Source organism: Siniperca chuatsi, linkage group LG4 (assembly GCF_020085105.1).
Source record: "Siniperca chuatsi isolate FFG_IHB_CAS linkage group LG4, ASM2008510v1, whole genome shotgun sequence".
Classification (NCBI taxonomy): Eukaryota; Metazoa; Chordata; class Actinopteri; order Centrarchiformes; family Sinipercidae; genus Siniperca; species Siniperca chuatsi.
The window spans coordinates 16666639-16692481 of record NC_058045.1 but is presented as its reverse complement, the minus strand read 5'-3'; the positions used below and the strand labels follow the sequence as shown (position 1 = coordinate 16692481).

Below are 25843 nucleotides of genomic sequence, written 5' to 3'. Positions count from 1 at the left end.
CAGCGCTGTAAAAGACTTATTGCAAGTTATTGCAAACGCTTGATTGCAGTTGTTGTTGCTAAGGGTGGCCCAACCAGTTATTAAGGTTTAGGGGGCAATCACTTTTTCACACAGGGTTACTTGTGTTATCTTTGACTAATATTTAAATTTGTTTGATCTGAAACATTTAAGTGTGACAAACATGCAAAAAAAAAAAGAAATCAGGAAGGGGGCAAACACTTTTTCACACCACTGTATTTTTTTCTGTGAGAAGTTTAACATGATCCAAGCTTAAGCAGCTGTGACAAACCTTGGCCCTGTTTCTCAAAGGTATCTAAAGGCTATGTTTTTAGTCCTATTGTACAGTATGTCTGTGGGCTAAGATCAAATTAAGATATACTGTACTTTGACAGTAACATGTCATCATATCCCTAAACAGTTTCCTAGTATGACTGGAGTGTCTGTGCTGTCATGTGCTCTTTTTTTGTTGTTTTCAACTGTTATTATGTGTCATCTATATTACCAGTACAGTGGTGTCAGGAGGTGAACAGACTTAAGCTGTTAGACACTGTCATCTACAAAATAATCCACTTAATTGGAATGTATTGTGAAAATACTGTGTGTGTTTTTTTCTGTCACCTTTTAATGCCAATGAGGCGCTAAACACACTTAGCCACAGTCACTGGAACAGTCTGCTCTACTGCAGGTTTCCCTTACCTTGCAGAAGATATAGGCTCCCATTGTTTTTCAAAAATCCATTAACAAGACTGAATGTCCAAAGCACCATAGCAGCCCCTAAAGCCTGCAGTGTTCATTACCACCACTCAACAATTTCAAATAGTTTGACAGAATGAACACCACACTGATGATTTTGCTATTCTCAGAGCCTTAAGGGAGTGGGGATAAAATGTTAATTTGTCCTGATGGTGACCATAGAGGAAAGACCACATGGTCATTAGAATCAAAGGGGTTTATCTCCTTGGGAGCTTAAAACTGCTGAGCAAAGATCCCAAAATTTCTGCCTACTAAATCATGAGATATTTTGTGAGCACAACTGACAGTATGACGTAAGGTCGGAGCAAGTGAAAATCTCATCGAGTGCTCAAAATAAGAGGATCATCTTTTAGGGAGCACGAATGTGCTCAGTCATATTCATTGCCCATTGGTACTGACATATTCAGGCCTAACTTTGGCCTGGTTGTGGCGGCAGTGGAAAGGGCAGTAGGTCACCAAAACATTCATCCTCTGGGGACTGTGAATATCCACAGCATTTCATGTGTAAAGGTACACAGTTTGGCCTGATGGAGGCACCAATCATGGTCGAGTGTTTGCCAAGGAACACTGGAGTTGTTCTAGCAGCTTGTGGTGGTCCAACACCTTACTAAGGCACTTTATGTTTGTTTGTTTTTCCTGTAGCTAGATATCTTGCTCTAGTCTAAAGGACTGGACAAACAGATTGATTGACTAACTGATTCATATACCATCATTGCCAGGTAAAAAAAAAAATACTGACTAGAACATCCTGCCATGGTAATGAGTCCATGTGCTCAGCTGTTTCCCCCCACCCTACTTCCCTTTCTGTACCTGCTGAGAAGGTTTATATTGGAAAATCTTTGAATTAGTAAACCTCTGGGAAAATACAGAAAAAAAGTCATAAGTGAACACAACAGACTAAAATGTGTTCAATTCAAAAAGGCTTAGAATTGGTAACTGAGAGTTGCTCCCATTTTCACATCAGTTCACGGTGTAGCAGGGATTGACTCACCGAATAGCACTTTGATGCCTCGTTGGTGGGATCAGTAGTCGGACTCAGCAGGCATTTAGACCTGCATCACCTCCCTCCTCCATCTTTCTTAGGATGAACTGATATACTTAGCAGATTCCCACACCTTATCATCTTTCTTTGGTTGACTTACCACAAAGCTTTCCTTTTTATGTGTAATTTATGGGCTCCTTTCCTACAACTCAAAGAGCTACAAATCAAAAGCCAGCAGAATATCCCAGTCCGAAATCTGCTCAAATAATGGTCCTTTTTTATCGAACTTGTTATTTTACTAATCAATTAGAATATGTTGCACAGTACCTTCTCATATCTAATAAGTAGCTGGTTGAATTTAAATTTTGCAATATCCTGAAATTAAGAGCAGTCTCTGGTTGAGCTTTTAAATGTCCTCTCCCTTAGATGCCTTGCCACAGCTAGCTGTCTACTAGTTTGCTTGGAGCTCGTCCTGTATTGCAGTAACATGCCTACTGTATATCATTATCATACATTATCATTTCAGGTCTGAAAAAGATGAGAGAGGATTGAAAAATAATTCTGTTTTTGGCAGAGCCCTTGTCTGTTTTGACCTAATATTTATGCTTTACTCATTTATGAAGACGTTTTTTCCTCTGCATTTGACAGTTGACAGGGAACTAAGTATCATGCATGATAAGGTCTGTGGGTGTGCTGTTTTGTTTTTGTTTTTTGCTGCAGTTTTGGGTTTGTTTTCTGAATGGTATCTGCAGTAGGTAATTCAGGGCCAAAAGTGACCCAGTTAAGAAGGCCATGTTTGTGTTTATAGCTGGCTCTGTCCTCTCATCTCTAGGCCACTGTTCTACTTTGCTGCTCTAAGGAAGAGCAGCCCCACTCTGCCTGGGAAGCAGGGACAGACAGACGTTAGACTGCCCTGTGAAGTGTTCGCCTTTTCATGGATGCCAGGGTGGCCCGGCTGCACGTATGGACAGTCCTTGTCCTCCTGACAGCAGAACTGAAGTGGATTGATGCTGCAGAGGTCTTCACCAACGCTTGGGCTGTCCAGATCAATGGGGGGCCAGAGGAGGCTGACCGCATCGCCAGGAAACATGGTTTCATCAACCATGGCAATGTAAGTTCTACTTACATCACTGTACGTACTTACTGTATGTGTGTGAGTGCATGAGTTTGTACACACTGAAGAGGTGTCTCTCATACTCTCATAACAATCTATATCGCTCTATGTGAGACTGTATCCATACAAGGCTATGACTTGTAGGGTTAATATCAACATTACAAAACTGTACATCAAAGCCAAGCATCAGAGAGCCTGACATGACACCTCCGGGCAATCCTGTTTGTGCAGCGGATTGCAAAAGCGTGGCCTCTTCCACTTCTTGTTGCTTAAGTGAGGCATGCATGACTTCCTAACACACTGGCAGACAATTGTGTTTACAGAGTAGTGTTAGGAATAGACAGGAATAATAAGGCTGTTATTTCAGGGTCTCAAGGAAGGTTGTTATATTTAATTATGATGGAGGTAGTTTAATTTAATTGCTACCACTTTAGCTTCTGTTTTTGGGATTGCCAAGTCATTTTAATTAACAGTTTGTAGATCGGGGAAAGAAAAACAGTTGTCAGAAGAGGTAAAGAATAGGGGGAGGAGACAGAGGGAGAAGTAGTAGTACCTTATTGTTCTTTCAGTGGTGTGTTAGGCCCCTTGAATATCAAAATGGTTCCAAAGCTAAGCTTTTCCATACTTGTGCTCAGCAGTTGACAGTGAGTTGCTATTTGGTCCCCTCTTCCCCTGTTGCTCCTCTTGAGACTTAACTTCATTTGCATGTGTCTTTGTGGAGCTGCCTGAGTGCTGCACACGCCAGTGAACAGCCTTCTGGATTACTTCTTAGGAATATGCGTAGGAGGTTCTGCATATTCCCACCCCACTTCTCCCCACCTCAAATAAAGAGGATTTTCTGAAAGAGAGGTTTGCAAAATTAATTCAGGCTTATTTCTTTATTTCTTGCTTTCTTTATTTAGTCAAAATAGAGCTTTGTCTGGAGCGCAAAGCCAGATGTTTTTAGTCTCCCTGTTATCATAGTGAACAGTTGTCACATGGGTTTCCGACAGTCTGGACGAGATTAGATGTGTGTCCTTATTAAATGCTCTTTGTCGTCCACCCCATTATATTAAATTGTATCCATGTGACTTAACATTGAGCTTGTCTAAGAGACTTACATTCTGCTTGAATCTGGAGTTCATTTAGTATTGATCTGGATAGTTGCAGTTGTTCCAACAGTCTAAAACTATTGTACTGCAGAGTGACAGAAAGCGTACATTAGGTGTAATGGCCCCTAACAGACTTTTACCCTTAATTGTCTCTGTGAATTCTAGATAGTGAATCAATCTTTAGTCTTAGTGAATTGGGTAAAATGAAATGTTCAATATTCTGCTCACAGAACACACATACATATTCTAGACACTCACCCAGGGACGCAACGCTATGTAGGAAAAAAAAGTCTCTCTTGCTCCAAACGAGGCAATTCTTCTTTCTTTCATAATCCCCTTATGGGATCACTCTCACTAAAAAATGTTATGGCTTTCTTTTTCCTGTTTATCTCTCCTTCCCTCATTTCACCCAATCACAAATACATCTCCAGCCTCTATTCTGTCAATTAAACTACTAGATTAATGGGGAGATGTATAGCTATATTTTGATTAGTGGTTGTGTCAAAGGAGTAGCGCTAGAAGTAGACACAGGAACGACTCCTCTAAGACAGCTGTCTGTTACTGAATCGCTGATGCCATATGGCAGCTTGTCATTTTAGTTCATGTGACATTAAGCCCCTGGGGTCCCGCAGCGTGAAAGAGGAGTGTAGCCCCAGTGCGTCCTAAGAACAGCCTACGTACTTCATCCCAGCCAACCAACAATACCTTTCTGTGGTTCTGGGTGAATGACACCAGAGCCCACAAGATGTCTGTCTCCTTTATAGATGTGGGGGGTTTTTTCCTGAAGAAATAATATAGTGGAGCTTCGTCTTCCAGGTTGGATGTGAGAGGCAGATATTCCAACAGTGGATATAGATATCTGTAAGTTTAGAGAAGGTGAAGATGGGTGATAAAAGGAGAGTAGGAAAGAGGGTAGAAAGAATTGAGATAATTGACAGTTTCCCATAAGAAAAGAGTAGTGAGATGTGGTGATAGCAAGATGGTTGTGAGGGTGTGTGGGAGACAAAAAAAAAAAAAAAAAAAGGAATTTAGCTAATGGAGTATGGTATTACGGACCGAAAAGCATGAGTGTTGGATGACTGGAAGGGTGATATTTGGTATTATCCACTGTCTGGAATTAGATTTTGTGGGAGTACATCTTCAGTCACAGAGGCACCCAAATAAGTTTCATTTTAGTCTCTAGTCCCTGCGTGGGTGCTATGAGTGAAGGATGATCTACAGACTTTGTGCAGTGTGCTCTGACAGTACAGTGTGGGTTATGTGAGGCTATGGGTTAGGCAAGGCTTTGTAGGGCTGGGGGCTTAGAGGGGAAACGGCTTAGTCATTTTTCTTCCATCCTTGGTGGTTGTCCTACAGGGCACATGAAGAAAGCAAGGAGGCTGATGTATTATCAGGAGGTAATGGGATTTTTATCACTAATGTGATTACGGGATCATCACTTAACTGATTATTTGTTCACTGCAGTGCTCGGAAATGCCTTTTGTCTTGGTGTGTCTTTATGTATTTGCAGATTCACTCATTATGTTTCAGCTTAATTTTCTTTGAGTGGGTGTGAGGGTAAGAAAGCCTGTGTGTGTGTGTGTGTGTGTGTGTGTGTGTGTGTGTGCGTGCGTGCGTGCATGTGTTCAACACCAGGGTTTAAGTGTAAATATCATTAAGACTTCCTAGTGTGCATCGGCATTTAACGAGCTGTCACAGAGCATTGTTATATCTGTTTCTCTGTAATCTGTTCAGTAGTGTTTTGTTTTTTTTCTTCCAATAATGCTTTTGTGTCTATGTGGGAGAGCCAGACCAGGGATTTAAGCTAAATGTCATGCTGTGTTCTTGGTGAGCCGAGTCAGAATCATTGTTTTTATGGGGATGGGCAAGATCTGTGGGCGTTGACAGACTGAATCACCCCGCTCTGTGGAGTAGACGTCTAATGCCAGAGCCTCTCTGCGTCTGTATGTCTTTCTCTCTCTCTCTCTCTCTCTTTACATCGCTCCATCTGGGTCTCTTGATCTCTTTCTATGTGAAGATAACTCAAAAAATGTGGCTATAGTGTAATCTGAAATTAAAAAAACACACAGGTTTTGTTATCTAACTTCCCACCGTCTGCTCCAGCGGCTGTGGCCCTCTTCAAAAACTGCAGGAAAACACTCCACGGTCTCTTGTGTTGCAGAGGTAACAGGTCATTTTCAGGTAGCGATCAAATGTTGCAGTCATCCTGTGTCAGCTGATTGTACTATAATATTACTTCAAAATCCAATATTCCTGCTGCAATTTCTAGTTTTTTCAGATCGCTGTTTTCCAATTTCATACCATCACAGCCCCAAACACACACAAACGCATTCTGTGCTATGTAGAATGTAATGTGCTCCAAGGCCATTGTTCATTACTCTGCACATGATACCTTGCCAACTGTGTGATGCACCAGTCTACTTGCCAATTCTCTCTCTGTCTTTGTCGATCAATTCAATTCAAATGAGCTATATTGGCATGAAATGTAACAAAATAAAAACATGAAATACATCTCGCTCTCACTCTCTGTCTCTCTCTGGTCTACTTATCTGGTGGCTGTGTGAGATGGTCACAGCATGTCAGGACTGAGTTAATGTTTTATTGCTAAAGAAATGACACTGATGCTTTTAAGAATGTACATGGGCAGTTTTCTCTGTGGTTGAGGAGAGTTTGATTATTTTATGTTCAAATGTGATTTGTAAAGCGAGCTCTGTCAGGCTGATTATATCAGATAGTGTCATTGCTTTTATCTTGCTTCCATTTGCCTAGAGTGCAATTGGGCATTTGTGTTCGTGTGTGTGTGTGTGTGTGTGTGTGTGTGTGTGTGTGTGTGTGTGTGTGTGTGTGTGTGGCAGTTCATTTGTTTGCTTGCTGATGTCTTTGTCCTCATTTTAAGGTAATAGTTTATTAAAAGGAACATGAACATCAAAAGTCTCTCTCTCTCTCTCTCTCTCTCTCTCTCTCTCTCTCTCTCTGGTTCTCCATCTCCGTCTCTGTCTGATGCTTTCTCTCCAGTGCAAACCCATCCTGAGATGTTCACATCCTCACACTTCGGCACTCTGGTTTCACTCATAAACCCATAGTACACTGTTCTGCAGCTTACAGACAGGCAATGCCTGCACCTGCAGTATTTGCTGTCTTTTGTTTCCCACAGGATATTTTTGAAGAGAAAATACAGAATGCCTCTCTGAATAAAAGCTGTGAAGTCTTGCTGTTGGCACTAACGAATCTCAATAGAAAGAGTCAGTGGAGGTGCTAATATGTTATAATGGTACCAGGAGATTATTATAAGAGTAAGAGTAAGATTCTCTCTCAGCAGAATCCCAAGCTTTTTTTGCTTCATCACACTGTTGTCCCAAATCAGCTTCAGAATGAAAATGATTTGGGTCATAGGTAAACACTTTGTCACTGCAATAAATATTCACTATGGATAAGAGAAAAGTTTTTTTTTATTTTATGTTTTTTTTTGTTTGTTTGTTTTTTTTTTTAGATCCATGCTTCTCACAGCCTCTGAAGAAAGCCGAAGAGGTCGTGTGACAGGAGCTCGGTTTGATGTCATCTGTGATAATAAACTGACATAGTATTGGATCGTCATAGCAACCTAGCATTATAGTACATGCTGTAATAGCTATGAAATGTAATATTTCACTTTGTGTTTAAAAAAAATTTCACATAAGGATGATGACTGTTTTCTCTCTAAGCTAAGAAATGTACAATATGCAGCACTGCTCTTGGTGTGTTTACATTTTCAGCTTGCTGGGTATTAATTCAAAACATTAATATTCATACAGATTGATTGACAAACATTGCCCTAATTCACTTCTGCTCTCGCGGCACCATCCTCCCAAACATCATTAAGCTGCATGACATGATCCAAAACCCTACAAATTTCAAGATGTTTTCAGTCATAAACATCTTTTTTCTGTCTTTCCTCCTTTTTTCTTGCTGACCGTTCCTTTTTTCTTCTGAAATATGTGTAATCCTCACAAAGTCAAACAGATTGTGCAAGGCTGTAACTACACATCACTTCTTAACTAGAAATGGAGACGCAGTGCATACACCAACATCCATAAAGCTTGGACAAATAGCTCTAGAAAGTTTATAGAAGTGTGACTAAGATACATTAGTATTTACACATTTAATGTGGATCAGTCATTTCTCACCAATACCCAATCCATTTAACAGATACCAATCCATCCATCCATCTACAGCATCACTAGCATGTCATTTGTGCTACCACACAACTGAATTTGAATCTGCATTTGTGAATACTGTGGAATAGAAATGTCTGTGAACTTGAGTGGTCATTTTATTCAGAACCTGTATTTTGTAATTTCAGTCTTGCTCAGTGTGTTGAAAAACAGCTTGGCTGCGGAGCCCTTGTTGGGGAATCAATAGTGGGGAAAATGCATGAAATGTAGGTATTTGTATCCCTTGAGAATTTTGAAGAAAAGTTCTCTTTTCTGTAATAGCGAGATTATTTTTGCAAGCCACAGCTTTTTATTAACACCCAGATGATGGCTCATTCTGAAGTCTTTTTAAGGAATTTGAATTAGTGGATTCTTAAGATTGACCAGAGGTTGTAAATATGTCCTACATAGGGTGGTTAAAAAAGGTTTGTTAAAATTTAAAAAATAATACTAACATTTTCAATTTCCTTATGACACAAAAATGTATAAGAAATCAATCAAACTCATTTTTCTTGTGGCTAAGGAATGTAAATATGCATCATTTATCAAAATAAAATATATTTATCATCAAAAAATAAATCATTTATAAAAAATAATCTAAAATATATTTTAAAATATTTACTTACTTTAAAATAATTTCCCCTGTCATTTAGTAATGACAGGGGAATATATTTCGGAGCTCATAAAATATATTTCGGAGCTCATAAAATACTCCACAAATATATTTTTTGCATTTACTTAATAGACCAAGTCATGTTAGACTAACTAACATAAACCAGTCGTTGTTTTGCTGTATAACCCTTTATATCACCCTGTATCATAACATATAATCCTTTTTCATCCACTTTCAACCTGCAAACATTAACATGGAAATAGAAAAATGGATTGGTTCACAATTTATTGACATTAGTCATCTTATAAATTTCAAATGAGTAACCAAGTACTTTGATACGCGTTAACATGCCTGCTGGCATCACAAATCTCTATTAATTTCATGAGACCTTATGCTCTGCCTTGGTTGTTTCTGTATTGGGTTGCTGCATGCCCTTTTCTCCCTCTCTCCCTCTCTCCCTCTCTCTCTCTCTCACTGTGTGTGTGTGTGTGTGTGTGTGTGTGTGTGTGTGTGTGTGTGTGTGCGTGCGTGCGTGCGTGTGCGTGCGCGCGTGCCATACTGTAAAGCGCTTGTGACTGTCTGCCCGCTGGCACACCAATCTACAGCCTGTTCTGGCATTAGGTTGCCATGGTGAAAATTGCCAGCATGTTTTTGCCAGTAGATTGACTCCAGTGTTGGGAGAGGGGAGTCATTTTGTTGGCAATACAATACCATGCAATTTCCTAGATCTCAAGGCCACATGACATTTAAAAAAGTAGTCCTCTTTCTACTGCTATTTGTACTTAATTCTGAAATTTAAATGAGACTATTGAAGGCTCCTTGCTTTGTAATCTTCTCATTTCCCTTTGTGAATCTTTCTCATATACACCTCCTATCCTCTTTAATCGCTTACTCTCTTAAAACTTCCAATATTTGCAGGTTGTTTGCAGGTCTGGTCTCCAGTCAGTGTCCCTTCTTCTTCTTCCTACTTTCTTTCCTCTGTGCTGTCTCTCTCCTTTCTTTTAGTTGTCTTCTCCTCCCTTTCTTCCTCCTCTAGCTTCCACTTTATTTCGGTGTTTACTGATCTGAGTGAAGTGTACCTCCTCGTCCCAGAGCTGTTTCTCATTTAAATGCACCACTTCATTATATGAAGCCTGCAGCCACAGACCTTTTAGCTGTTTCCAAAAATGTCTCCTAGAAATGGGTTGGTGCTGTGCCATCTGCAGAAATCATTACTCAAAAGGTACTCTAAACTATGTTTTATAACTAAAAAATCTTTGACCTATAAAACCAGTCTGGTTTTGGACTGGAAGAGAAGGAAGGTTAGAAAGAGGGTTGTTGTTTTAGTGGAAATGGTGGTCAGGTGCCTCAAAGACCAGACAGGATAGATCAAGTGTGGGGAAAAGGATAAAGTCTATCAGACTGCTCTCTGCTCCTCTGAGATATGGAGCCAGCCATGCGTGTACATTGTCTGCCTTCATTCAAGTCTCTTTTCTTCAGGGAAGTCTTTTTTAAGATTGCTCACATTCATAATCTGCCCATTATTGACTTAGGATGGCTTTGAGTAAATTGAAGATGGAACTTTCCTTTTGTAAGGCATGGACTTTTGTTCACAGGGAAGAAGCTGCAGTATAATCCAGCCTCAGCTTCAGCTGCAATAGCCACCACTTTGCTAGTTTGTGTTCTTCTTCAGCTACAACATTTCACTCCCACAACTGTTCTCTGTGACATATATGTTCAGTTTTATATCATGGTACAGTGTAAACAACATATTATTGTGACAACTGAAGATTTAATTCCAGCTGTTTCTGATTTTACACTGAAGAATATCTCTTCCCATCTGTGTTTGCATCACTGCATATTTATTGTTTACCTCAATGAAAATAATGCTAATGTAATGAAATTCTATAAAAGAGCCTGATATCTTATGGGACTGTGTGGTAATTTTGGAGGTTTTAGTTTGTGTAGCTTTAGAAAATAGGTCCTCAGAACTCATTACTCTAATTGACCATTTTAAGTTTCAGAAAGGTAGTACTTGTTGCAAGGCTACTTTATTACATAATACTTCTACCCCTTCTTGTCCTTGTTGGTTCTCTTCACTGAATGTTCCTGAAGGATCCTTTGCTATGGAGAAGGGCTATATGTGAGCATACTATTAGAGGTGTACATCAGACATAATAATACGTGTGTGCAGGTCTTGTATGTGACATTATTCACACAAAACCTTGGCTGTTGCACTTTTGTACTGTCAGGGTGTTTTCCTGTACTGTATATGCAGCACTCAGGTGTACATTGCAGAATAATTTGTGTAACAGCCAGCGATAGCACGAACAGTTTAAAAGTAAGATGACGTGCAGTCAGATATGTTTCGCTGCAGTGGCTCAGGCTTGTGAACTCCATCATGTCAGTATGTCTCAGTACATTTACAATATCACTGGGAAACACTTAGAGAGGCACTGTCTCTGAATTGCTCTGTAGGTGTGTAATGATTCAATCATTTCATCGATGCACCAATTATAAATGATGCCAATTCAATGCATCAATCTGCTAAAAGAAAAAATCTAATTACTTCAGCTTTAGCAACAATCAATATTAAACACTTTGAATTGCAATAATCAAATTAAACTAGGATTGAAAAGTGGAAACTGGCACTATCACTATTACTATTACTACCACTATTATTTCTGCCACTGACAATATAAATGCTAAGACTACTGCTGCTAATGTCACTACTATTTAAGCCACTGCTGCCGCAGTCACAACTACAAGTAATATTACTGCTCAGAGTAAAATGTGTGTCAAACCCTGTTTAGGCAATCATATGTAAACACATTTCTTTTATGTGTGCAACTGTTCATTTTTCTCTTTATTCAGTATAGAAGAAACCGTTTTGGTTTATCGATACTGAATCAATTTGTGTTTCCCAAAATCAAACTGAATCACATCAAGAAAAAAAAAATCCCTCTTTAAACGAATTGCCAGTTTGAATAATTAAATTAATCACTGTCGAGCCAGAAATCCACACACCTACTAAGCATTTTTTCTGAAAAAACCTTGTCTTTATTTTCTGTTCTACTGCAGAGCTTCGGAGCTCATCCTTTATCCTGCCCACAGGTTTAAAAAAAACAGTGCACAGACCTTGAGTCAGCCTTGGGCTCTCCACATGGGAAATAACCTCCAAGCATTGTGCATGCCAAACAAAAGGACTAATCAAGCAATGCGAGCAAAGAGTTAACTCACTGCTCAGCCATGTTTTTTTTCCACTGTTAACATAGTACAATCAGATGACATTTCTCTTCCCCTGCTTTTCTTCTTCATGTGAGCATTCCAATCCTGGCTTTGAGAAAATATTACTAGAAATGTAATATGTGTGGGTGTCAAGAAGGGTATAAATGAAAATAAGAATGAGTAATAAAACAATACAGTTATAGGTGGGGGGACGTTGTTACCCAGAGGTGCCAGTGAGAGATCAGATTAGTGCTCAGCCAGTATTACATTCTGCTGGGAGAACCCCTGAACACCTCTTTTTATCCCAGCTCCAGTAAAACATGAAACAGACAATCTGAAGCCTGCAAGTGTACAAACGATAAGTAATTTGACTGTGGCTGAGGACATGAGACAAGTTATTAAGAAGTTATTAGTTTTTTTCTGCTGTGTGTCCAGACTGACTATCATGAGATGTCTTATATCTTTGGATAACTCGCAATGTTTTCTTTTATTTGATATTTTAGCATTTCTTTTTTCATTTTTTATATTTCATATCCTGTTTGGATGCCAGTATAATGCCTTGGATTTGTCTTGGGATTTTTTTATCGCGCAACTAGTCAATTTGGCATGAATATTTTAAGACCCCGTGAAATGTAAATCAGAGCTCAGTACACAGAGTTAATTTTGATAAAAGGGCGTTATGGACAGAAGTTCAGCAGAGATCCATGGTTGAATGTCTGCACTGCATTCATAATACTTAGAGTTTTCTTTTAATTTGAGGAGATATTAATAAAAAACCAGGAGGGATGAAATACTATAGTTAAATGTATTATGCCGATAGTTTCAGAAACTTGCTGGGACTACTGGCTGTGAATTGAAGATATTTGCACATATATGGTACATGCACATCAAGCTCACTAGATAACACAAGATGTCAGCTCATCTGTGATGCACTGAAGTGCCAAATGAGTCATTGAAATTCACAATTACTTTAGAAGGGTTTCGCATGTCAGTCCATTTCAATTATGGATTTCCACCACGCGTGTTATTTCTGTTATTTCTGTTGCCTGTTATGATCCACAAGAGACTGGTGTATCAATTAAGGACCAGCATGCCATGTTTTTTTGTTTTACTTCAGGGGGTCTTTAATGTAAGACAAGCGGAAAATCAGTCATTCAGCATTACTTCTTCTCTGGGAGCATACAAATGACCATGTTTCCTGACCTTCCTGCTGTGTTCTGCATTGTTTCAGGGATTGTGTGGGAAGGAAAAATAATGTTTATTTTCCATTGATAATTAAAAGACAAATCAAGGGAAATTTTTATCAACCAGCACCAAAAATATCTACAAGGATTCATTGTCATACACAACCAGGCCCCAGACCATGGTCCATGAACTTTTTTTTCTCTTTTTTCCCCTTATCTTACAGAAAAGCCTAACAAGCTGATATGATGCCAGAAAAACTTGTGCAGAGCAACGTGTACTTTATGCTGCTGTAAAAGTAAAAGTATGACCTTTTGAGAAAAGCAAAATGGAGAAGTAAAAGGTCTGTGAGGCTGGAGATATCAGGCTCCCCTCTGAAGCGTGACACTTGGTCAATTGCAGGCTGATGCAATTTAGCAGAGACAAGACAGAGAGTGATGGTGAAATAACAAGGCAGCCAGGCCTCCCTGACTCAGGCACTGTTGGTGATCAGGTAGCTTCTTCCTGGAGTTTACAGAAAGTTGGTGGTTTCGTTTTTCATCAATAACTGTTCAGTGGACAGTGGCTGCTCTGTCACATCATACATTATTTAAATACAAGTTATAGGCAGACAAAGGGCGGTCCAATGAAAATAACTTTATTTATGTATTTATTTATTTATTTATTTATTTACACACACACACACACACACACACACACACACACACACACACACACACACACTGTTTAGATTTATATACAGAGTACATATGGATTATAGTTAGTCTCTAAAATGCATGGATTTTAAATCCAACTATGAACATTTGTGTAATTAGTGACTAATGATCCATGTGGAGTTCTTATGTATGGGTGCGTGGGTGCTATCATACATCTCCTCACCCTGAGATGGGAGTATCAGTTGTGTAGCAGTTACATTATAATGCAGCCAGATCATTCTCAGCCTGAATAATGTAGAAAGAGTGCCTGCCGTGTGGAAAGAATACCGTTCACAGTAGAAGATGAGTGCACAATACTTTCGCAGTGTTCGCTCCATTTTCATTCTCCTTTAGAATCCTTTGTGGGCAAAGACAGAGTGCGGTGCCGCATGAGCAGTTCTCCTTAAAATTTAAACGATGCTGGGGTCCTTCGAATTGTATTCTCTAAAATAAAACTGACATGAAAGAATGGAGCAGTTGACCCAGAACATACCGGGGGCTTTCGTTCAAATGCTACTTACAACCTTCTGGCTCTTAGCCCTTGATAAAGAGTTTGTCTCAGATATATAGTAATTTAAGCTGGGAAAATGGGTATTGGTCTATCGAATGCAGAACCTTCTGTCTGTATTCACATGAAGTCCTTAGCCAATGATGCTCATCCCTTGTGACTCTAAACCTACTTTCTCTTCTGCACACAGAAGCCTGTGCCAACTAAAACATACTTTTATTTCAGACTGTTTTATTTAACTGATAAAAGAGACACTTTCCTCACATTTTGATTTATGCTATTCCAGAGACTGGACAAGTTTATTATGTGTACTACTTGGTCATAATATCAAAATCATTAAGAGGTTGGAGAGAATAGGGAGGACAATACATTTCTAGTCTACATTATACAGTAATGGGAAAGATGACTACATTAGTTATGTCTATATTATATTATTACAGTATATAGTATTTATGTCTCTAGCTACCCCCCCATCATACATCTGTGCTGCATTACTACTGCAATGGATTTTCCAAACAACAGTTTGTTGTAGTTTCACTTAACCAGAACATTGTACATACTTTATTTTTGCTATACCAACATAAAGTAATGGCTTGGCTGAACCAATATGTAAGCTTGGATGGTGCAGTTTTGGTTTATTTATCAGGCAAACGGTCATTATCACCATAGCAGGCATGACACAATGTGGCCACCCTTTTATAGCAGTGTAGGGGTGGAGTCAATTTTGTTGAGAAATGATCATACACAGTTGAGAAGATTCCTTTCAAGCGATTAACTGAATACATCATAGAGGCTGTCAAGAATGACTGAAACTCTTCTCCTCATCTTTTCATCGTAACCCCGTAATGGCATTCTGCTTCTAGCTCCATCGTTGTTGTTTTGTGTTGTAGGAGGATTGTGAAAAAACTAACAGCAGATGAATGAGAGGAAATTGAAAAACAACATAAGGTTAAAAAAAAATAAAGGTTCCCAGGATGTTAATCCCTAGTTCTGTTTTGCAGAAAGCCCGCCCAGTGTGCTCCCATCCTAAGGGTAAGAGAAAAAGTCCTAAAGGTGCTAGTCATATGATGTAGCTTAGTAGAATGCTTCAGCCATTTATCATTGTTATGAAGGCTATCATGGGACCTTGCACAAGAGTCCTTTATAATAAGTGTTCTGTTCTCTCATATTTTCAGTGCTGCCACACAAATGCATACACCCCACACAGCAAATATGAGTTGTGGTTTAGTCCTAATGTTTCTGCTGCATTAGGTTTATATAGCCTACTGCAATATGATATCTTTAAACTCTTAAAGGTGGGGTATGTAATTCTGGAGAAATCCAATACAATGACAGATACCATGGTTATGGGTTAGCAAACTGTCGCTACAATTGCTGCTGCGATGCTAACAGCCAGAGAGGACAAGACTTTTCCCAGAGCCAGCAAACCAGCTCCAGGCAGCGATACTCACAACTATCGTGCTTTTATAGCTAACATCACAACAACAGCATATCTTGGCAAACTAGAAAGTAAGCTGAATGTCCGCGGGCAAATCATTTAACGTTACCTGACACACAAATCATGGCTGGAATAGTGTTGTGTGGCTCGGTCCGAGCCACTTTGTTTGTTTCCCGTTTACAGAGCCAGGGCTTTGTACAAACACCGGAGTTTTTTTCAGCGCACACACTGAATGGACAGCTAGCGGACGGTGAGGAGATATTCGCTTAATTTGACAAAAAGACGTGTATTGGATTAGAATCGCATACCCCACCTTTAAATCATGAAGAAAAAAGTACTATGGCTTAACTCTGTTTCCCCTTCTCACAAATGATTGTTTTCTAAATCATCTTGCATTATTTTAATTTTCTCTTGTCCTTGTGTTTGGGTTTTTTGTAAAATGATTATAGGCCTTTAGTCTAGAAATCCTTGCTTCACTGATCACACTGTGTTGTGTTGAAATTGTAAATGCCATGCCCTTTGCAGCATAGGGATGTTTTGCCTTGAATAGCACTTTAAAAAATGGCTGAATGCCATGCCAGAAAGCTCAATTTATGCTTGGTTGCTTAATACTTTGACCATTGTCTCAACAATACTGTCAGCCCCATGTTTATACCTTGCTGACAGTAAATAGAAACACAGAGAAATTACTAAATGGAGTACTCAAACAATTAAAATCTTCCACCCTGCCAATTCTGGTGTGGGTGGAAGTCAAGGGGCACGAGTTTCACTCATGGACAAGCATAGCTATAAATAGAAATAAAATGTATGTCTATGTAACACTCATACATATGACTATATTTTCGTACTTTTTTGCCAGCCTTTAAGGAAGTGGCAAGTGTCACCATGGCAGCAAACTTTCAATACTGCACAGTCCTTGATCTTACCTGCTTCTTTACAAAATTCTGTATGCACACAACAGTGACAGTTATTCCCTGTGACACTTTTTTCAGTTGGAAATGTGTGATTTTTTTTTTTCATGGCAGAAGTGTTGATAGTGTTAAGTGACCAAATATTAATAAAGATTTTGTTTGATATTATTAATAAGTCATATGTATATGTACATGTCCTTACATGATTATGAAGTTGTCTTGCCTGTTGTTTCTGATGCACTTCTGCAGAGACTCATTGTAGTCCCTCGTTTTAAACTGCTCCACCATCCCATCAGATTTGGGCACAAAGCCAGCAGAGGTTTACAGAGGTTATTTCAGGTTCTCATGAACCTTCAGGTTCTCATATGCAAAGCTCAAGTTCCCATTCTTAATACACAGAGACCCCAATTCTTAAACTCTGAAGACACTATGTTTTGATGTCCTCAACTGTCTTTTGAGGTTCAAGGAAGAGGCTTAGTCCATGACTTTAGAACAAGGCCTGGTTCAAAGTCGCACACACCCCTCCACTCTTGTAGTCAGCTTGCTCCTCTAGTTCCATGGCGGCTGCACATTGTGTCCTGGGCCCCTCTCGGGAAACGAACAGAGGGAGCTGCAGACTTTAGTCTTGAGAGTCTTGTTCTTGATCTATGAGGCCACTGTGAAGGATCTACTTTTTCTGGTGTATACAAGCAATATAAGAATATGTTGGGTGAGACTGTGTCATATATCATATACTGTATAATACAATTCTTTTAATTCAAACCACATAATACTTGGAACAGTACACCACGTATTGAGGTGTAGATCTGTGGAGCTGAGATGATAGTTTGTCTTGTTTTTTGATCTTATCTTGTTTTCATCCCGTCTAGTTGGTTTTGTTATATTTAAAGCACTGCTTTGTTGTGGAGTATATGATACAGAGAAATCACTTTAATGGTTCAGGCAAAATTTACTTGTTTTACATGTTTTTGTCCAAAGTCCCAAATATTATACTTAAAAGTTTTAATAAATAAAGATAAACATCAGACTAGAATTAAAATGTAAATAGAACACGTTCTAATCTTGCTTTTAGGAAAATGATTGTAACAAATTAATTAAACTGTGAATGTTATTAAATATTATACCTTTAGAGTGCACAGTTGTGCACGTATGTGTAAATCTGTGGTAGCACATGCACAGGTTAAAAGAAGAAGTGGGTGTGTCAGGAGTTTGAACGATCCTGGCAAAAAGTTGTGCGTACTGGTAATTATTTGGAAAACCAATGATCAACACAGTAACCACATACACTGTATTTGCAGTTGGAAGTAACCTTGTTGTGAAAAACTGTTAATTATAAAATGATGATAGTGTTTTGCAGGTTGGGGTTTTACTTTTGGAGTGGAATCAGACACTTATCTTAACTCTGTCTTGCTCGCATTATTGCCATAATCGGAATACAAATTATTTATGTATTTGCAATTAGATGTGTCTACTGGTTTAGAATGTATAGAATGAAAGTGAAACAGGCACACAAATAAAAAGGGGTCAATGTGGGATTTGGAGAGGTATATATGGTGTGCACCTTCATCTATTAAAATGACAAAAAGACCAAAGAAAAGAGGTGTGCTGTACACATAGTGCTGTTGACCCTATCTGAGCAGACAGGCAGCAGACAGCACAATCATGACACCAATATATCAGTGCGTCCCTGACACACCTAACCTACTGCAACTTTTGACCCACTGCAGATCATAGCGAGTCATCAAAATGCTGAACTGTGCAGGCAAAGTAAAAAACATCACTGCAGCTCAGGAAAATGCTACAAACATAGAATCCACAACATCCTAAAACACATACAGCGCAGTATACTGTAGATAAATGTGATTATTTGTAATACGGTCACATGCAGCCTGAGTCTGTCAGGTTTTTCTACCCAGTTTATATTGGGCAGATAGGAAGACATGAATGATTTTAATAAGGGTCTCAACATGAGGAGAGGGATAAAATGTACGCACTGAACGTGTCGGTATTACTAGATGGTACCAGAGGAAGAGTCGCCGGGGGGGGGGTGAGTGAGTGAAAGACACAAAGAAAGAAAATGAATTAAACTGGCAAGTGCTGAATGGAAATGAGAGTGGAACCTATTTACTTCAGTTCCCGAAAACTAGGGTGACGGAGCCTGACAGAGGCTGTTCTGCCACCAGGGAATTCAGCATAGGTGATGTGGAAAAGAGCAGTGGGCTGAGTTACACTCTGCAAATTAATAATCCAGCAGCCTCTCAGAATCCCAGCTAAAGCAGGCCACCGTCTGAGGAACGAGCCGGAGGGGACAGCTGGAGGCTCAAGTTGTCTTTTTTTATTTATTTTTTTTCTTGACCTCTTCACACACAGAGAGTGGAAGAGATATAGAGGTGTGAGTGTGTCGGTATGTGTTGGTGAGCCCGCAGGTGTTTCTTCGTCACTCTTTGGTTAAGGAACTGGGATGTTTTAAGTGAGAGTGTAACGTGATGTTTCTCTCTAGGGTTTTGTTTTTACATTCAGTAGGGTTGCATCTTCTTGTGTCTGAAGGTGCTGACCGCTTCCATTTTCCTGTGGTGAGCCCTTGAAGTGAAGGGCACATACTAGGCAGAGGACATTTTGCACATTCCTTTTCAGTAGTCCATCACTGCTGCTGTACACCCACAGCACCTCTCTCAGAGCTCCTGCCCCCCCTCTTGCAACCATTGATAGATTGACTGATCTGAGTCTATGAAAAATCAATAGGACAAACCTTTGAGTGCTCTTCACATTGATTTTTCATGGACAGCAGTTACTGTACTAACAAGTGGCAGGTTTTTCATTCCTTGGGAAAGTGTGCTCTTTCATGACTCTGTGGTCAACAGGTTGAAACAAAGTCATGTAGGAGCACAAGGGCACTATTAACATAAATTAGTGGAGGAGGAGAGAAAGATTTTTTTGCATGATAGAGTCAAGTGTAGCTTGTCCCTTCAGATCAGAATTGCTTTAAAATTTTTATGACATGGAAATCAAGGCGACATGCTGCCTCCAGGCATAAACTAAAGGCCAGCAGCACTGAGGTTGTACTTGTACAGCACAACACCTTTGAATACTAAACACTGTAACATACTCAATATTTCAGAAGATTTCCAGTTGCAGAGGGGTTTTGTTTTTGTTTTTTCGTTTTTAAATTCACTCTCCAGCAGTTGTTTTTTTTTTCCTCCTCATTTGCATAATGCTATGCTTCATTGCCTATACTCTTTGTGGGATGCATTCACCATGGTGGCACATTTGTTTCCATAGCTTCTTTAGATCCAAAGAACACTGATCCTGTTCATCTGTTCAAATCTCTGTTTACTCTACCCCTCTCCCAGTGGCTTGAAAATTAACCCAGTTTGATCTCAATCCTTTGCTATCCGCTGAAGTTGTTTTCATATATCATCAAGTCTTCTGCTGCTTTTCCTCATGGCAAGATGAAGAGGCCCCTTGTGGCCACAGTTTCAGCACAGATTCTGTTTACCAATGCATTTGAATCCATGTTAGTTTATCTCTCATCCTCTGTCCTCTTTTTTTCCCTCCTCTCTTTTGTTCTCCATCTCTCTTTCTTGCTCAATGAATAACATCAGTACATGGAGAGATGCCTAGCTTCCTTCACTTGACAGACCATTGCTCTGTAATATCAGAGCAGGTTAACAATATGATTACCAATACAACGAGAAACCAGCCCCACTGCTGTGCTTGAGCACTGCAAAAATCAATGGATCCAACTATCCCTTGACTCCACGAATATTCAACGCTCCAGTGAAGCATAGTTAAAGTTGGGTGTTTACTCATTTGGTTAACGCATTTCTCTGACTAAGACAGAGATTTGAGACTTAAAGGTCCAGTGTGTAACATTTAAGAGGAGCTATGGGCAGAAATGTAATATAATATTTATAAGTATGTTTTCATTAGTGTATAATCACCTGAAAATAAGAATTGTTATGTTGTTGTTACCTTAGAATAAACCGTTTTTATCTACATAGGGCACGGGTCCCCTTCCATGAAGGTCGCCATTTTGCACTGCCATGTTTCTACAGTAGCCCAGAACAGACAAACCAATCACTGGCTCTAGATAGTGCCTTTCACATTTTTCACGAGTTCCGTGGCCACCGTAGTTTCTCCTACATGCTTGGAAGGGGAGGGTGAGGTGATCGATATTCAAAGGGTTGCAAACTGCAATTTCACCGCTAGATGCCACTAAATCCTACATACTGGACCTTTAACAGTTAGCTCAGGGAGAATCTCAAATTAAGGAGGCAAGGAGTGATCTGAAATATTTAATATGTCTCTGTCACACACACACACACACACACACACACACACACTCCCTCACATGCAAGGTCTTTTTATCTGTCTCAGTCTCCATGTCTCAAGGCCATAGCTCTGAATCTTTGGTGTGTGTGTGTGGGGTGGTGGGGGTGTGTGCTCGGGTGTACATGTGTGAATTACTTTGAACACCAGCATGTTTGTGAATTGTGATGCTGGCTGGATGTATCAGTGCCACTCTGAGCAAGGTTTGGCTGAGTGATGATGTACCTTTAATCTGCATGTGTGTGTATGTGTGCGCGTGTGTGGTTTTTGATAAGACCCCTCTCTCTGCTCTGCCCTTATCTGTTCTCTGAAAAATCCCACTACAAAGATAAGTTACATCAGTAATGCTACTTTTTCTCCATTTTTTATGTCTGCCTACAAATGCACGAGATTCATGTACTCAGGCCATTTAATTTTCTGCTCTAATCTAACTAAACCCATTGCATCGAGGCATAAGAGATGTGGTGTAGATTCACAATGTTTTATTCAGGCATAGAATCACAGAGGGTGATACCATCATTGATTCGAATTACAAAGCAGTAATCATTTACAGTGACAGACTGTATAAATTTTGTTTTATGGTAATGTTAGCCAAAGGTCAGGCATTAGTAGGGGCTCTATATATCTGCTCTCTTGGTTTCCTCCATGACATATGCCTTTTGTAGCCATTTCCTACTTCACCTTCTCCACTCCTGTGATATGTTTCTTTCTGCTGCCTCACTTTCATTTCCCTCCTTTCTTTCATATTCCACTGTGTTCTACTCTCCCAGAATAGGAACAGTTCTGGCCGGCCACACAGTGATTTAGAATGCCTTTACCTTCAAGGTCGTTGTGCTTTTCTCACAGCTGCTTGAATAACTCTTCTTTATTTTATTCAAGAAAATGTATTCAATGGCCCAAATCGGTTTTCACACCTTTCATGCTGCCTCTGTCTTGCTACTTCAACACTACTGGAGGGAAGGCCTTCATAGGCATTTTGTTAAATCTTTGCTATTCAGCCACATAATTAGCCAAAACAGTTTTTCGTGGCTCAGCTTTTCCCAAGACAATAAGTCCCCTGAGCTGGTGAATGCAGTCGAGGCGGGCAACATGCAGAATCAGAGCTAAGATGCAAACAAATAATTACCCTTCATTTGAAAACACTCAATTAGCCTCTATTTCAGAGTAAAATAATGAGCTTCTCCCACTAAGAGGAACCCCAGAGTTTTAGCTGTAATTAGTCCAGAAGATGGCAGCCCAGTGGCTAAGTAGAGAATAACATGAACATTTTATTAGATCAACAGCAAATATTGCATCATTCCAACCCACACCAACGCAGTTGCTGTGTATATAAACCGAAGCAACAAAGAAAGCACCCATTTCTTTTCAGTTTTGCATTGATGTCTGTTTTGTGTGACTACGCAACATAAATAAAAGGAAAAGCAAAAGAGGAGAAAGGGTTGGTGAGCTTTGTGGCAATCAGTGAGCTTTGCTGTGCCGCTGACATTTCTATCAGATGTGCAACAGAAGCTGCCTCTGAGTGCCTTCCTACTGTACAAAGGAGCGCAAGAGCATTGTATGCATTTCTGTGTGTCTCGCACATTTATGTGCCTAGTGTAGCATCTTCCATCAAGGTTAATGGAATCATATATCACAGGCTGTGAATTAAGGTGCTCAGTGTTTAGAATTAATTACTGTTATTGCTGAGTCTCTAACCAACCATTGATGCTAGTGTTTTTCCCTGAAAGATGGGTCTGATTGATGCCAATTCCTATGAGGCGGATTTGCCTCTGTGCACTTTTCCCAAGCTTAAGGGAAGTCCACTTAATGTGGAACTTTGTCACAGTCAATACAAGTGTAGGGCACCTTTAAGCTCCTCTGAATATTTGTATTTAGTTCCCATGCTAAATGCATAAGAACACACATACACACACACACACACACACACACACAGACACTGTATCATTGCATTAGTCGGCTGGAATCCACACACATACTCTCATTCTCCACTGCCTCTTCACTACCACTTCTCTGAATATTGGAATTCTTTTGAGTCTCTGCAGAATTTCAGTTCGGTGATGAGAAAAATTTGATTTTATTGTGTACATTTTCCATCGCCTATCACTTGAGACAAGCACAGCGTGTCTGGCATGAAACACATTTCAGGCACATTTCTCAACAAGTGCAGTGCATAATTTTATCCTCAGTAGTTTGATGAGAGTGAAAAGAAAACTTCTCCTCGTTTCAAATCAGTTTGTAACACTGGAGAGTTGCCTAAACACTTGTATGCACATACACTGTATGACATTAGGTTACAGCCCAGTGAAAGCTTGCTACATTTCTCTTTTCAGCACCACTGATCTGAAGCCAATCCCCTGTGGCCAATATTGACTTAACAGCTGTGGCGGGAGGTGGCTAGAGACCAAGGCAGCCACCATAGAAGAGACCAGAACAGGACACGGCAGAATATGGGATATAGGATACACACCGTGACATTATTTTCAGTCACCTTGAAGTACAACTACTCCGACTGATAACGTCAGCAGATATCTTGAATTCCCCGGTGGAGTGTAGAAAAATACTGAGTATAACCTGATATGTATTGCTGTGGTAAACAGTGTATTTTAATTCTCATTGCCCAACAGTGAGTGGTGGATAAAATAGGTTAGGTAAAGTATTATTTGAGGAATAAAATCAAAAATGAAACAATGATGTGGTGAGTGGGCTGAAGAAATTGTGAAAAACTGGTTGGTGCATCTTTGATGCTTCACATTGCTCTCAGACTGACAGAAAGCTTTTGATGATCTGATCTCAACGTCAGTTGCACTCAAACTCAGCCAACGTGTAGACTCCCACATCTGTCTGTCTCACGCAAGTGCACGGTCTCTTGTAAGTTCAAAGTTGTTCAAATTACAAGCTTGGAATACTTGATTCCTACATCAGATGAACCCAATTTAGACAAATCTAAGTTCATAAATAATGTAATTTTAAAAACAGTCACAGAATTCAATTTGGCTGTACAGGGGATTCCAACCAAGAGCAGACATAGAGGAATATGTTTTCTAGGCTAAATGCTAATTACCATAATAGCACAGATCTAAGAGCTTGCAAACTCACAGATGTATTCCTGCAAAGTCCACCGCAAGAGAGGGCTGTCCCATTGTGGAAGCTACAGTTGCATTAGGGCTTTTGTGCAGTCTTTTTGTGCCTTGTAATTTTGAAGAATGAAGTTAAAGAAAAACAGGGTTTGCGGAACTATGTACAGTACGTCTCTTGTATCATCAAACTTATTTGAGTCAGTGAGAAATAAATATATCAAAGTTTCATACCCATATGCTGCTAATATCAGGTTTTACACTTTGAAGCTACAAGTTCTGAAACCTGATACCTAATAAGAATGAAGTCATCCTCAGTAAAATTCTGATTCTCAGCCAACAAAAAACAGCAACACTTAACAGAATTTGGACAGTGGATGAAAAACATAAACACTGTTAAACGGAGGTTCACTTATTGACTGCTTTGTAGCTCAGGTCTTTCAAAGAAAGGGAAAAAAGTAAATTATTATGCTGCATAATTATATCTAAATATACATTACAATGGCTGCTTTCACTGTAGTTTACAAGGACATTTTTACTGTAGTCTGTCCTTTCACTATCTACTGCGTTTACTATCTGAGAACATAAACTTGACTAAAATATTCTTTTGGACAATGTAAATAGGGGGATGATATGTGTTTCTTTGAAACCTGAATATGTGGACTCCAAAGCCATTCCTAAGTGAACCACTTATTTAACATTATGCTTATTTTCTGAATATACTGTAAATGGTTCTTCATGTCTATGATGTGCAGATTTAGATTTGGCCAGAGGGAAATCTCTGGGTACATCTTAAAAATACAACATTTGCCTCAACTTCCCTCTGTTCTCTCACAGACCTGACATAGGTTCATTTTTAAGAATGTAACATTCTTCTGTGTGGATATATATTTTAGAGATCACAGCCAGATCTAAGCATGTACTGTATAATATAAGAACATACTAAACCCTACGCAAGTGGAATAATCTAAAAATCTAATTTAATATTAATACATTTTGATTTAAAATTATTTTGGACTTATTGTAACAGGATTACCTAGTGCTGACTAGGCAAGACTATCTGACTTCATCCAAATAAATGTCACTTTCCTTTGGAGCTGAAACAATTAGTCGATTAATTAATTAGTCGATCGTCACAGCTGCTAAAAACATTTCATTTTATATTATTTTTCAATCAAATATTCACTGGTTGTAGCCTGTTGTGAATTTTTAAATTAAATATCTGTGGGTTTTGGACTACTTCCCTTGTCTTGATTAGCAGTTTTATCTTTGGGTTATTTTTAGTCATATACAGTGCACACTTCTGTTAGAGATTTACCTGAAAATATAGACAGGATGTAGATGAGAAACAACTAAAGTAAGAAGTACATGAGATAGGAGTGTAAAGGGCAGTATGGCTCTAATGCAGACTCAGAACATAGTGGCAGGGTGACTAATGACCCACAGTGCTCTCAATTATTATTGCTGGCACACATACACACACACACACACACACACACACACACACCATATGATTCAATCTGGTTCAGACGGTAGAGGCATGACTAAGCAACACTCATGGGCAGCTACACCAACATTTCTATCTCCATCTCAATTTCCCGAGACCCGTAGACTCTTGGTCTAAATGAGGACATCAGCAATCTAGGAAATAGGTTTGTCCCACAGAAAAGCCACCCCGGTCCAGCACAAATTAGCTTTCTGCCCCACCGCAGTCAGTGTGAAAGTGGGTCTCATTAATTTCTCGGGTCACATCCTT

At 39.5% G+C, this 25843-nt stretch overlaps 1 protein-coding gene across 6 annotated transcripts in view; it reads left to right on the top strand.

Moving 5' to 3' along the window:
* furinb (furin (paired basic amino acid cleaving enzyme) b) overlaps positions 1-25843 on the top strand; it is a 76356-nt gene that overhangs the window by 5276 nt on the left and 45237 nt on the right. For all 6 annotated transcript variants that reach the window (XM_044194927.1, XM_044194929.1, XM_044194928.1 and 3 more), the window contains one exon: positions 2568-2846. In XM_044194927.1, the coding sequence (XP_044050862.1) occupies positions 2670-2846 (177 nt within the window). In that variant the 5' untranslated portion in view covers positions 2568-2669. The remainder of the gene's footprint in view (positions 1-2567; positions 2847-25843) is intronic.